Source organism: Rhizophagus irregularis, chromosome 28, assembly GCF_026210795.1.
Source record: "Rhizophagus irregularis chromosome 28, complete sequence".
Classification (NCBI taxonomy): domain Eukaryota; kingdom Fungi; phylum Glomeromycota; class Glomeromycetes; order Glomerales; family Glomeraceae; genus Rhizophagus; species Rhizophagus irregularis.
The window spans coordinates 890182-905166 of record NC_089456.1 but is presented as its reverse complement, the minus strand read 5'-3'; the positions used below and the strand labels follow the sequence as shown (position 1 = coordinate 905166).

Sequence of the window (14985 nt, the reverse complement as noted above, 5' to 3'; positions counted from 1 at the left end):
AAAAACTCGTATAAACCCGTAAAGACCTAGAAATCGAAAGTACGGCAAGGCGAATGTAATATTTGTAAAGGCTAATCGCTACCGAAAAAATTTGGGCACTGCCCTGTTACTGCCCGTCACGCTGCTGAAAAAAATTTGGGCACTGCCCATCGCCAGCCCGCCACCGCCCATCATTGCCGCAGAAGTTTGGGAAACACATGGATTTTTCCTAGCAAGATGACGCTTTAACTTAGAGGGAAAATCAAAGCTGCACACATAGATGACAGGTTAATCTTCCTCGAGAGTGTGAATTTTTTTTAAGTCGATAGTATCCAACTACGCAAGGAAGTCACGTTAGTTTTCCGTTTATGTAGAGAAATTGGAATGGTAATTTTTTTACGTGATGATAGAGGGATGGTCAGTTGCCGATTTTGGAAATCTAGAATGACATTAGCGCGATCAATCCAAGGTACACCTAGCAATAAAAAGTCCTTATCACTCTTAACAACCTTGAATCATCTTCAATTTTTTTAGAGTTCTCCCCATCATATACAAGAATACCAAGACCATATACTGTCCCAATAGTATCAGATTTTGTTGCAACACCACTAAGATCAGGAGCATTACTTCTATCAACGTCAAGATTTAGGCGCTTTACAATATTGTTAGATATCGGAGAACTATCGAACCAGTATCAAAAATTGTCGTAGGAATAACTAAAGATTTTTCACTCTCAGGTGCGACTACTTTGGTCTTAATAGTACTACATCACTAGCAGACTTGCGGTTAACAATTCCAATACCCGCTATAGACATAAGTCATTATTATGTATAACATCATCATTTTTACGGATTAAATTTGCAGCCATACTATTAGCTTACAAGCCGAAATCATAGGATGAAGGATAGATGTGAAAAAGGTCCTTAACATTATCCCAAACTTTTTCACGTGTTTTTATCGAGGGTTCTCCTTTAAGCTGACTGAGTACTGGTTCTTTATAATTAATGAATTCAGCATTCGGAGCATTGTAAGCAGATATAACAGTCTCTTTTGGTACAGCATTAACGAAGGATTGAACCAGAAGCTTTAAGAGTTGTATAAAAACCTCAAAGATAATACGCTGCCTTTCAAGTTGTGATTTTTTCTTATCAGGTAGGCTTTTTATCTACACGTTTCCTTTCTGTAGGCTTTTTTTTAATCCATAGCAGGCATGTCCAGAGTACGAATCGCTATCGGAGGAGTCGAGGTCAGAGGCGTCAGAAGAGTTAGAGGAATCAGAGGAGTCGTATAATGAATTTGTTTTCTTTCCTTCTTTAGCTTAGATTTTGGACGAAGCTCTTGTATGACCAGATTTTCCACAACTTGACATTTCTTTGATTTCTTTGGTTTGCGTGTACCTGAACTTATACCAAATACCTGATTACCACGGTAAATATGGTCAGATGGTAAATTTTTATTAAGTTCTGTATCAATAAATATTTCAAGATCACTAAGGGTTACTTTACTTATATCGATATCTCTTGGAAGACCTAATTTATATGCTAAAGCAAGTAATCTCTGAAATGATGTATCATTTTGAGGACTTGAAAATGGACTAGAAGATGGTACTGGTACTGCAGATGATTTAGCCGTAGTCTAGGAATTTTAGAATTTATAAGATTCTCAATATCCGCTAAAGTTGGACCCCGGTATGTAACTATAGGAGTAGGTGGCATATCTGTCCCTGTATTTCTCAACTTCTTCCAATTTATTCAGAATAGATGCAACTGAATTTTCTAAACCAATACGTCGCGCATCCAACTTATTTTCACTGGAAAGACCATTTAAGAACTGTTGCCGTACTAATTCATTCTGATTTACCTCTGGAAGAGTTGAATATGCAAGTCTAACCATTCTTCGTAATTTAGAATAGAATCGGCTTACAGTATCACTACCCTGAACAATAGCATTAAATGCAAGCTTAGACTTTTCAGATGTTATAGTAGGGAAGTAATGCTTAAAACGATATATTAATTGTCCAATACGTATTCCAGGAGCCACAATTGTACCTCCATTATTAGCATTAGGATTATTAACAGCTATATCAGTAGGACGACCCTCGACTATTGACCAATCTTCATCCCATACAGTATGATCAGGTATAAAATTAGCACCAGTAATAGTATTATCTGCAGCCTGCTGTCCATGTAATACACCAGCCCCTCCACGAAATTGATTCGCCGCTACAGCCTGTATAGCGGCATTATTCAAAGATTAAAAGCAGTAAGTGGCCACACCAGTATTATCCAGAAGATTTACACATTCCCAATTTTTTCCTTTGACATGCTGTTTCATACCAATCTCTAGCATCATCTTCAAGAAAGTTTCAAAGATCCCATGAATCCTAACACGAGCCTAGATTAGCAGCAGGATCAGTCCAGAGACTCACACCATTGCTGAATTCTGTAAGCCAAAGATTCTGATCTTCGATCGACGCTCCTCTAAATTTTTTGTGCGAAGCCAAATATCCTGCCACATAGGTATTGTAAGGATTACCGGAGGGTTATTTTGTAATGCTAGAATCTGTTGATTCAAATTATTGACCTGATTTTGCAAATTTTGACCATGATTGCGACAGTTTAAAAATTGCCCTCTCCATGCTTCGAGCTTGCTGAATGATACCATTAGCCCGCCTTCTACTTCGCTCTGTTTCGGTATTATAGCGCTGTAATAATCTATGAGCATTTCTTCTACTCTCATCACGTTCTCTCGGACATTAGCTAGTTGGATTTGACTGTTAGCAAATTGAGCCTGGATGTTAGCCAATTGGATCTGAGTATTTTGTGCAAGGCCTTCCCAATGTTGGCGATGACGCACTTCATTTGCATATGCATCCTCGTAGGTACGTCTTGTTCTTAGTATAGTAGCACGTGTATTATTAAGTTCGTCTAAGATATTCTTCACGGTTATGTGCATCATCTAACAAACCTTCAAGTCTATCCTCCATATTATCTTGATCTTCTATAATATTTCGCAACTCATTAGCATATCGGATAATCGGCATCGTTACTATCATTTGCAATATTATAATATATTTATGTGCGTGCTTATATTGTACGACATGCGAATACGAATACCAGCTACACTATTTGCTATAGTTGTCCGATTATTTAAGATTTCTGTAATAGGGTCAGAGGAATTGCCGCTATGCTTTTTCCGTCGTCTATTAGCAAGTTCTTTTATTCGATCTTTTGAAATCAATATTTGTAGCATCAACTTCAATCAGCCTGACGTTCTAAGCTTGCCAGTTCCCTTCCTCCTTTAAGCGACGCCGTTTCTAACGCTTTCTTGCTTTGCACGCAACTCAGCATTTTTTTGCCTAAGCTTCTTCTATCTCGATTCACGACCCTCGATTACACCATACAGGTATTTTATATACGTTATGCGATTGCAATCGTATCAGAATCGCGTGCCTTTAACGACGTATCTTCCATTGCCGCTCCACAGATTTTTATAGACCCTACATTTAATAAACAAATCGAACAAAATTATATCCTTCAACAAATCTATTACCATCCATGCGATATTATCGTACTCCCGAAAAACTTTGGGCTAAAGTGCAAGGTAAGAAGAGCATTTGGTTAATATATCGATATTACAGATGGAATTGCGATAAACAGGCTATATGGCAAATACACTCGCCTATACCCAAGATGTTCCACAGGTTTCTTTTTAATAAGATTACTCGACCAAATATGTATCATCGAGCAGATATCTTATATATGCCCTATGATACTGTAGATAGAAAGCTGTATAAATACTGTCTGAATATTGTAGATGTTGCTAGCCGATATAAAGCTTCAGTACCTCTAGAAGATCGCAGCTCTGCACGTGTTGCTAAGGCATTTAAAAAGATTTATGGTAAAGCAGACTGCCCGCTTATTTGGCCAAGAGTTTTACAAGTAGATGGGGATCAGAATTTAAGGATGAAGTTATCCGATTAATGGATGAAAAAGGTGTGCGTATTCGGGTGGGTACTACTCATAAGAGTCAGGCTATTGTTGAACGGTATAATCGAACTTTAGCAGAGAGACTTTTCAAAATACAGGATGCAAAGGAACTCCTTACAGAAGGTGTGAATACTGCCTGGGTTAAGAACCTTTCTGATATTGTGAATGAGCTAAATAATTCTAATACTCGTCTACTAGGTATGTCTCCAGTTGAGGCAATCCAGAAAGATCAAGTGTATGCACTACCTTCAAAAATTCGGAAGGATAGACCTGTAGGTGCAGAAGAAATACGTTTACCAGCTGGTTCTCTTGTGAGATACTTACTTGATAACTCAGATTACCAAGGTAGGAGACGTGCAACTGATCCAATATGGTCTACTAAAGTTTATACAATTGAATCTTCCACAGTTGTTGATGGGCAGCCGGTTATATATAGGTTATCTGATGGACCTAAAAAAATATTTACTCGAGAAGAATTATTAGTTGTGCCATCTGATACTATGCTACCTCCTACTCATATATTATATTAATTTTCAAGTTGTGGTATCCTATAATCTCCATGTGCATACATTGTGATATTATCTTGTGCAATCCATTTTTTATCATCCATAGGGGATAATCCTACCTTCGACATTTCTATAACATTTATGGCATGTCTATCAGATCGGATTGCTCTAAGGTGACTGTATCATTATGTTTAGGATCGAAAAGAGTGCCTTATTATACGCTCGTAAGGTGGAACTCTTTTTTAACTACCTTTGAGGGGACACCTTTAGCCTTACGGATACCATGTTTTGGATTGGTGGTCTCATCCCCTACCTTGAGAATGGAATACATTTTGGGACGGAGGCCAATAAATTCTGCTATAACTGCTCCATTACATTCATCCTTAAATTTCCTGGGATTTTCATATTTATGTCAGTCTTATCACCTAATGCTTTTCGTACAGGATGATCTTTAGGATAATCACTGAAGTCAAATTGGTCTGCCATATCTATGAGGTCTGCATTAATATCCTCAGTTTGGATTTGTACGAAGTGAGTATGTATGCGTATAACATAACTGGATTTTTTCACCATATCGTACTTTAAGAGTATCGTAGTAGAATTGATACATACAGAGCTTCGAGAGGTCACGCACTCATACCCACATATGTTGGACGGTTAAGCATTACCTCCACTTTTCGTCGGTGGATTGCAACAAGATTTTCTGAGAATATTTTACGACCCTTGAATGCAGGATCTGAGGTAAGCTTTTTATATTTCTTGGGATGGGTTTGGGGTTGTACTACTGAGACACGTACGCGTTTCCTGAGATTTTCCATAGTTTTACCAAATACACTATTATTCGTGAGTTTATAGAAGTCCTTCTCAAAATCATTCTTAGCTTCCCGCACGTTCGGCGGTGTTAAATTCTATATATGGTTTCATCCATGGAGCCTGCTCGAATTTTATAGCTTCATAGACCTTCTTGATTACTAAGCCCTGGCTAACATAATACTGGAGATTTCTATAATGAACTACATATTCATCCTTATCAAATAGGTTAGGGATGAGCTTATACGTAGGTGTGTATCGTTGTCCATGAGCATGCTATTATTTCCTGCTGCTTTTTACTAAGCCATTCCTTCTTAACCTTCATTCGTTCTGCAGGAGCGGGGGTAATCTGTGTGTTGTGAATGGAGGGCTTGAGGTACTCCAGTTTAACTTTAAGGATATATCCTTCAGAAGAATCGTCTGGTATTTCATTACTTTCTATTTGCCTTTGAATGTTAGATAACTCGTTTTCCTCCTTTATCCAGTGGAAGTTACCTGTAGGTAAGTATTGCAACGTAATGGCCCATCCATATAGGTTATTTGCGTCTAAGTATAGAATAGATGACTTGGGCTTATCTGCGGTCCATTTACCTTCTCCCATACCTGGATTATTTGCACGAGCATATCGTTTACTTACCATAGAGATTCCACCACGTAATCTTGCTTCTACCATCATGTACATGTCCTGGTCAGTTATAAGATCCAATCTTTGCCCTGTCATTAAGAATAGTGCATCCCATGCGAAGCCTGGTGTTGAATAATACCAGAGAGGATCTAACCCATATTTTTTCAAGGCCATTTCTCGGAAATTCTGAAATATATCGGCTAGTAGGAGGACGTCAGTTTTGAGATAAATGTCATGATAATCTTGCATTGTTTTACATCCTGCTTTTTTCCCATACATACTGTGCATATTCATATTCTTTATCACTAATGTGGGTTTCATTAAGTTTGCTATAAAATGCTCCTTTAGGTGGTAAACTAGTTTTCTCAAACTTTTTCCAGTCATCCATGTATTCATACGGGTAGACACCTTTTTTAAGATAAATCTCGAGTAATTCAGGTGGTATTTGACTTCGTGTTATCTTAAAGTTTTCGGGATGTGCAAAGCATCTACCTGCATCAATTCGCCATAAGTGTTGTGGATTACTACATTCTTGTGCTCACATTTTTCTGCACCTAGATTGGATGCTAATTTGTCGAGACTTGATTTCATGAATTGTAAGCTGTCTATAAATCGGATGGGAACTACCAATGAATGCCATATACTTTTCCATGTTATAAGGGATGGAGGATCAATATCATCCTCACATTCCATTGCACCAATTCCTTGTATAATTACGTGTCCATCATATCCTGATAAATTGTGAAAGATTACTGGGATATGCATTTCACGAGGTTTTATGGATAAGTCGATTACATCCATACTAATGTGCTGCATCGATACCTTCCTGTAATATGGCAGTGGTCTCTTACTTTATTTCCATTTAAGGGGTTACGACATATCCAGCAGTTTATTGCATTATCATAACTTGCTTGCTCTTGGGTTGTTAACGGCATCATTTCCATTGGGTTTCTGAATTCATTATGGATTGCTTCAGCCTCATTTAGCATTTCGATTACAAATTTTTGTGCTGCATTTTCTCCTGTAAATATCTTCTGTGATTCACTTACACCATCATATCTTACCTTAATATACGAGTATGAGCAGGGGATTTGCTCTTGTACTTTCTTGGTTTTCTTATCTTTGTCTTCATCTGTGGGTGGTATGTCCATTACTTGGGGAGGGCTTGAAAGTCTGCAACAAAGTAATATGGGACTTGCATGCGGCGTTTCCAGTTCTTGAATTCGTATATATCATTTCCTTTCTTTACTGATGGCATTCGGTCTGCTTGTGGGGTTTTCTTTAATCCTCGACATATTGCTACATGTTTGTCGTGGATTTCTTGTTGATGTGTGAAGTGGGAGATCGCCATCGGCAGACAAATGTTGCATGTCCATCTTTTGTACGTTTATTTACTAAACGGCTCATATTCTTAATCCAGCAATAGTGCTGCTTTTCCCGTTACTGATAAGTACTAAATCTATTATTTTATGGCCCTCTGCATCATCCCTATCGGTAACGTATATTGGGCATAGGCGGTGGTCACGCCATTCACAAATGCAGAGGGATAGTTGGGTTCTGTCGCTCAAATCTTCTTAGAATTACCTCATCAGCTTGTACTGGAAATTCGATACCTTCAAAGTTTAACTCATTTACATACTCCTTATACTTGGAAATTCTTTCTGCGTTCTTTTCTACTGGATGTAATGCTGCTAGGATTGCCCACTGGAAGCATTTGTCGTCATCATTAGCTGGATTTACTACTCCCTTTTTCGTGGCAGATCTTTGAGCCGTATATATCCTGCTTCCTCAAGGTGTGAAATTGCGAGATTTCATAAATATTTTTTCTACACGATAGAATTCTAACCTGATCCGTAATTTACATAGTCTTCTACTTTCTGCATGATTCTTGCTAATGCAAAGTTAAATGTACCATTAATATCTGTTGATGGTAGGATTGGCATATTGCGAGTTTTAAATGGTATGTTATATCTGTAGATATACTCTCATCATCTTCTTCTAAATTCTGTCTCCCGAATAATCCCTCTTGAAGGTAAGAATCAAACGTCTTATTGTGGCAAATATTCCAATTCTTACTTTTATTGATCCCAATCGATTTCTTTCATCCTGAAGAATATTCTGGATTGTTTGACTGTGTGCTGTAAGAAATGAAGCGTAGTCGTACGTCTCCAGGTGTTCCTATAGCAACATCAGTAAAGTTTGAGTCTGTTAACTCCTTTCCTATACGTACCTGATCACGACGTTCAAAGACTACCTCATAATGTGGGTCTGGATCAATTTGCATCATGCGGGTTATCTCTTCATTGGTTACCGCCGCTTGTGCTTCACGGATTTGGCGGATCTCATCCTCATATTCCTGCAATTTTGCATTTGAGCGGGGATATGGGATGGACTCGACAGGTACCTGCTTGAGTTCAGCTAGAACTGATCGGGTGACTTGTCTGTGTTGGGCACTTCTTGCTTGATGTGTTGACATCTTGTAAACTTTTTATACTCCTCTTTTATTCAATTACATTTTTTCTGAAAATAAAATTAATTGTTCGCCTACCCTATGAGGGTAAAAAAAGAGAGAGACAGATTAGTACTGTCTTCCTAAACTATTCCTCACCATCTGAGTCATCGGGATTGTCATCCGAGTCCACTGAAAGCACATCCTCGTCCTGATGTATACTACATCCTTAAGTAACTTATAGTTGTAAGCTACAACGGCGAATAGCTTCTTTTACCATAATATGCTCTACTGCAGCATTTGTTCTCTCTTTACAAGCCTTTTGATATGCCTCCCATTCAAGTTCACGGAGGTCACGATTTCTATTACCCTCCTCCTCTGATCGACCAAGAGCATCATTTGCTTTTTCCTTCTTTTCTACTGCTTTGTCGTAAGCGCTCCTCGGCTTCTTTATGCCGCTTCCGGAAGTATTCGTTCAGCTTCGGCTCTCCAGATTGGGCTGACTTCAGAAGATGTGTCCCGAAATTTCTACTTGGAATGTATTCCAGGATATGGCCCACAAGTTCGGGGATTACTGATACTGCGTACGGGGTTTGGTGGGCTTTTTCAGAATCTCTCATGATAGCCATAAGATCAGAGACTGTGCAGCCAAAGATTGTTGCTAACTTTTCTGCGGTATATACCATGTTATGTACTATTTATCTGTATAGTTACTTGGTACCTACCTTTTATTCAATTACATTTTTTCTCGGTATAAGGGTAATTGCTTGCCTTGCTATTCCGCTCTATTGACTCCATGGCTGGTTTCCTGGATGGGTTAATATTCCTTACCTTTTTGAACTCCGTTGGCTTTGAAATCCTATTTCTTGTTCGGTTAATTTTTTCAGATTGTATGGTGGTAATAGAGTTGTATGGTGGTAATAAAACTATATGATGGTAACTAGATTATATGAAAAGTGGTAGGTGGATTATATGGTGGTAATTAAAATTATATGATGGTGGTAACTAGATTATATAAAGTGGTAGTTAAATTATAGTAAAAGTGGTAGGTGGATTATATGATGGTAATTAAGTTATATGATGGTGGTAATTAGATTATATAAAGTGGTAGTATTTTAGATTATATGGTGGGAGTGAGCCAGAATTGGGGTTTTCATACTACTATCTGATTGGTCCCTATTTTTTTTTAAATTTTCATCAAATAGTAAATCTGATTGGTGCCAAAAAATGGCATAAAAGAAAAATACTCAAATATCAATCAGGATATTTCAGTACTTTTTAAATTACAAGAATATTAACATAACTTTAATTAAACTATTATACCCATCTATTAACCATTTAATCTAAGTTTTTTATTAATTTAAAACCTATAGACTATAGTAATACATAAGATATATAATCCTTTATAATTTAGTTAACAATTAATAATTTTATAACAGAAAAAAAATGAATATATAAAAAGAGATGAAGTGGATGATGAAATTAAAAGGATAATGTGAAAAATGAAATTGGAGTGAAAGGATAATGAAAAACAAAATGGGAGTAAAATGGAATGATATAAAATAAAATAGAACGATGGAAAATAAAATGGGAGCGAAGGGAATGATGAAATAAAAGTGAAATAGGATCGATGATGAAAACAAAATAGAAATGAAATGGGATAATGTAAATGAAATACGGTAATAAAAATGAAATGGAATGTTGCAAAATGAAATGAAGTGATGAAAAATGATATGGAATGATGAAAAATGATATGAAGCGATATAAAGTGATGAAAAATGATATAATTTCCTAATATCACTAGTGCTCATTTAGATGAACTTAATATTATCGATCATACGAATCATACAAAAATAAATCCAATCTTTTATTTATTCAAAAGAACAAACTATGGTCGTGTATAATTCACCTACAATAATAAATAATAAGTATGCATATAGTCTTGCAGAGGGAAAAGAATATGTTACTTTTTTACTATCAAATTTGTGTAACAGTAAATTTTTGCTCCATTCCCACATAATACTAATATATACTGAAATTTTGCATATAAATTCAAAATATTTTAAAGTCTTTGTGAGTCAATTTTTATTGAAATTGGATACATATTGAAAAATTTTTATTAAAAATGACTTTTACATTTTATTTAATATTTAAAAATCTTTTAAATTTGAAAAATACTTATTTATTATTTGATTACATATGTAATTTACGTCAAATATTTTTTTTATGTTATTAAAATTAAATTTATACATGTAATTTTTGCAATGTTAATATAGACAAACTACATAAAAAAACAAAAATCATGGATTTAATAAAAATTTTATTATTAATCACTAGTAAATTCGTTTAAGCTAAATGGCTTACTAATGACCTTCTTTAAGTCAATTCACAATTCATAATAAGTTATTAATTTGCGGGTACTCCAATCTTAAATTAATTTAAATACTTTAAATCCTAATAGTAGAAGTATAAAGTGAGCAGGATTATCCAGATATAAAGTAGCTGTGAAAATAGAAGTAGGAACTCCTTTAAGTACAGCCTGGAATCATTCCTGTTTTTTTCTTTATTTGAGATCCCAGTTAGCTAGAAACTATCATATAGATAAACCTTTAAGTGGAGCAGTTTATACTCCATTATTTCAAAATCTTGTAACCTCTTGATTGAGTTCAATTGACACTGTAATAATGACGTATTTCTGTTGAGATTTAAAATTAATCATCCCAGGTTTTTAAGTGATTAAGCGTATCAAATTAAGACTAGGAGGAGAGAATATAAAGTCCTTATTTACAGGCATATATCCAGTCATTATAGTACTAATCATTTTAGATAAAAGTGTAGCGGGTTGTTTCTTGGTAGTTTTAAAAGAACTTTTGCTAGATCCAGTATTAGAAATGGGCACAGTTTTTCTTTTTTTTTTTGTAAAAAGTGAAGGCAAGTCAAATCTGCTAATATCACTATTTAGATTTTATTTAATCATATCGGCATATAAAACTTGCTTTTGTTTATCTTTAGATATAAAAGAAGTGGCTTTTGCTAAGAAGATGCTAATTGATTCCTTTAATTGGTGTTTGGACGTAATAGGCATATCAATAATTTCTATATCTATTGGTTGATCTTCTACAGATTTGGATATATCTGGGATTTGTTGTGATGACGTCATCTGTTATTTCACTACAACCCTAGCCATGGCAAAAAAAAAGTGACTGACATGTGACTGCATTTTATTCATTATAACTGCCACATCCCACCACATTTCCACTTTTTATATTTATCTGAGGGACTTAGTTTTTTTCGAGTAGGTAAAAACTTATTCATCACCCCTTATTTATCACCAATTATTTCACGTGTTAGTGCATAACGCCGTAATGTGAGCCAAAAGTCACGTGTCAGTCACTTTTTTTTCACCATGGCTAGGGTAGTATTATTATTTTACAAACTCTTTGCAAGCGTTCTCTATTTCTTTAGTTACATTTACTTAAATAAAGTCAAAAAACTCATAAAAAATAAAGAAAAAATAATATAAAGACTGTAAGTTACCAATACTAAAGATTTTGAAAGCCTCCAGATGTTCTATAATAAGTAGGTTAGTATATAGATCACTATTACCAGTATGTTTTTCAACAGTTTGAGAAATATTTTTTTCAGTCAAGTCAAAAGAACAATATTTTTTTAAGGCATATTTGACCAGTTCATAATAAATGGTTCTATCCACAGTTGTATCAAAATCATCGTCTTTAAAAAGAACTTTAAAAATAGTTTGTTTTGATGAAAAAGCCATTATTTCAAAAATTTTTCTTTAAAATTTTTATGTGAAAAAAATGGTCTATACAATCAGCAGAAAGAGTTTTTTAATATATAGTTTTCTATAAATTAATTATATTAAAAATTTAAAATAGTTTTTTAGAATAGTACTTATTTGTATATTTCACTAATTAATAATTTTAATAAATTTATAGTATGTTGCAGTTAAAAAAAAATTTTATATAAAAAGTAAAAAAAGTAAAAAGAAAGTAAAATTTATAGGTATTTTTTTTATAAGGGATGTACCAGAAATTAGCTGATTTCTTTCAATTAGTAGCGGTTAAAAAAATTTTTATTATTTAAAAATATTAAATATTATATATAATAATTAAGTATCATACAATTATCTTACCTTCTAGTGATTCAATTTGAATAAACTTTTTTGTTTTATTAGCTATATTTTTAAAGTTAAATAAGAGCTATAAATTAAAAAAAGTTTATTAAAATTGAATCACTAGAAGTCAAGATAATTATATTATAATAATTATTATAATGTAAATACAATTATTTTGGCTTCTAGTAATTCAATTTGAACAAACTTTTTTTTATTTTATAAAGCTAAATTTGTAGAATTAAATGAAAGCTATAAATTATAAAAAAGTTTATTAAAATTGAATTACTAAAAGTTAAGATAATTGCATTACAATAATTTAATATATAAAAATAATTAAATTATTTATATTTATATTTAGATATACAGTTCACTCTCTCCATAATGAATTTTTATATAGTGAATAACTTGCTATAATGAAGAAAAGTTCAGGTACAGATTTTTTTTATATATAATAAAATAATCCTCAGTATAGTGAATTTCTCACTATAATTAATTTTAATCTTCAGCCTATAGAATTCACTATAGTGAGGATGAACTGTATAGATGTTACATGATATATATATAAATCTGATTTGAAGCTTGACTTTCCTTATCCTCTTTTAAATCAGTTAATTTCTAGCATGCTCCTAATAAAATTTATTTATTTTACTATTATTTTCTACTTTATATTAATTTATTAAAATATTTCCAATATTTTATATATTATTTAAATTATTATTTAAGAGTTTTATTTTATATTGACCAATTGGAAAAATGACATATAATATTTTAGTAGTATTTAATGAATTTTTAGCTATATGTAATATTTACCGCTTAGCCAATTTGTATTATTAAAAATATAAAATTATTTTTTTTTTTGCAAAGTAGTGTAATTCATATGTTTATTAATTATATGAAAATACAGAAGTTTCTGCTATATGCATAACTAATTTATTTAAATACTGAATCGATTCTCCATCCTATAGATTACTCCTATGCCTTACTATCATCAATATGAAATTCATCTATATTCTCTTATAGTAGCTATTAAATTATATAGATTATTATTATTATATAGCTTCAATATGTGCTTTTACTACTCTCTAAACAAAAAGAAGAATTATATTTGTATTTATATATTTTGATATTATTATACTATACCTTCCTTAATAAACTGATTTATATATTGTCTTATTTTCTTAAAAGTAATTGACTACTGTTTATTATGTTTGAGAATTTTCCTTCTCTTTAAATTATATGTATCATCTTTTATTTGCTGAGTTGAAATCTATTCATATGCAATACATTGATATACTGATATTTTCTTTCTTAGAATTTATTTCTTGATCTCTTTTGTGTGTTTCCATTTTATTACTAATTGCAATGTGGTTGTTAAATAAGAATATAAAATTATTTTTTAATAAAAACTTATTTTTTAGAATAGAATTTTATTTTAAAAGATTATAATAATAAAACTTTAAATATCTAATATATAAATTATACACCATATCGGCGGATTTGTTTCATCACCTAAATATGCTGAATTTTTGCATTATGCAAGTACAGCAAAGTTAAGGATGCATTGCACGATGTCCATAAAGAAGTGTGATTAAAAAAAATCAATTTTGATATGATTTTAATTTTGGCCAAAATTAACATAATTTTGGCCAGATTTATGATATGTAGATCAGTGTAACATCATATGATAACGCTAAGCCACTCCAATAAAATGTTTTTTTTACTTTCGCTTCTTTTTAATTTAATTTCTAATTTTAAAAAGTACACAAGTAGTATATGAGTCTCAAGTCAAAACTAAAAATTGATTTTTAAATTATAAATTTAACTATTACAGTATTTATAATACTTTAAATTTAAGTATAATAAGAAACATAAAACATTTTGAACGCTTAACACTTGTGACAAAAAAATAGTGAAATATAAAGATAACCATAACACTCTTTTGAAAAATTCACTTTGAAATATCTTTCACAATAAGTCTTCTCAAATGAACTATATAAACGAAAAGGGAGAATTTAGAACAATATTATTTAAAAAACTTCTTAGATCTAAAAGGTAAAAAGAAAAAAAAAAGAAATAGAAAACTAGCCAAAAGAATAAAAAAAAACTCCAGCACTAAATATTCGCTACTACTTCAGACTGATATACCTTAAGTCAGATGGGTTGTAACTATGTCAGATGGGTTAAAACGCGGTTTTTTTTAAAAATATTTTTTTTTTAACGTTGGTAAGTTCAAAAAAAAAAATTTTTCAATTGATCTACAACTCACCTGATGTGAAATCTTGTGTTTGCTGATCAGTTTAGTATAACGCAAAAGGACCAATGAGGCAATAAAGCAATTTTATCCCGTGAATCAAATCCGCCCATATGCTTTTTTTTACTAAAACTCAAAAAATTATTTTTTGCAATTTGCAAATATCTGTAGAATTCAATAGAAAAAAAAAGTTCATTAAAATTAGATTACTGAATGCTAAAAAAATTGCATAATTTTAATT

General features: G+C 32.8%; 3 protein-coding genes across 3 annotated transcripts; all 3 read right to left on the bottom strand.

Moving 5' to 3' along the window:
- Positions 1-6700: 6700 nt before the first annotated feature.
- On the bottom strand, positions 6701-7060 carry OCT59_018855 (uncharacterized protein; the record flags this gene model as incomplete). The annotated part of the gene is made up of 1 exon (XM_066135655.1): positions 6701-7060. The coding sequence occupies one exon, from the start codon at positions 7058-7060 to the stop codon at positions 6701-6703; it is 360 nt and encodes a 119-aa protein (XP_066004921.1).
- A 379-nt stretch (positions 7061-7439) lies between these two features.
- OCT59_018854 (uncharacterized protein) lies at positions 7440-7852 on the bottom strand (the record flags this gene model as incomplete). Its single annotated transcript, XM_066135654.1, has 2 exons — positions 7440-7696; positions 7756-7852. 2 exons carry the CDS (start codon positions 7850-7852, stop codon positions 7440-7442), a joined length of 354 nt encoding a protein of 117 aa, XP_066004920.1.
- Positions 7853-8010: 158 nt separating this feature from the next.
- OCT59_018853 (uncharacterized protein) lies at positions 8011-8385 on the bottom strand (the record flags this gene model as incomplete). The annotated part of the gene is made up of 1 exon (XM_066135653.1): positions 8011-8385. The coding sequence occupies one exon, from the start codon at positions 8383-8385 to the stop codon at positions 8011-8013; it is 375 nt and encodes a 124-aa protein (XP_066004919.1).
- Between the last annotated feature and the right edge of the window lie 6600 nt (positions 8386-14985).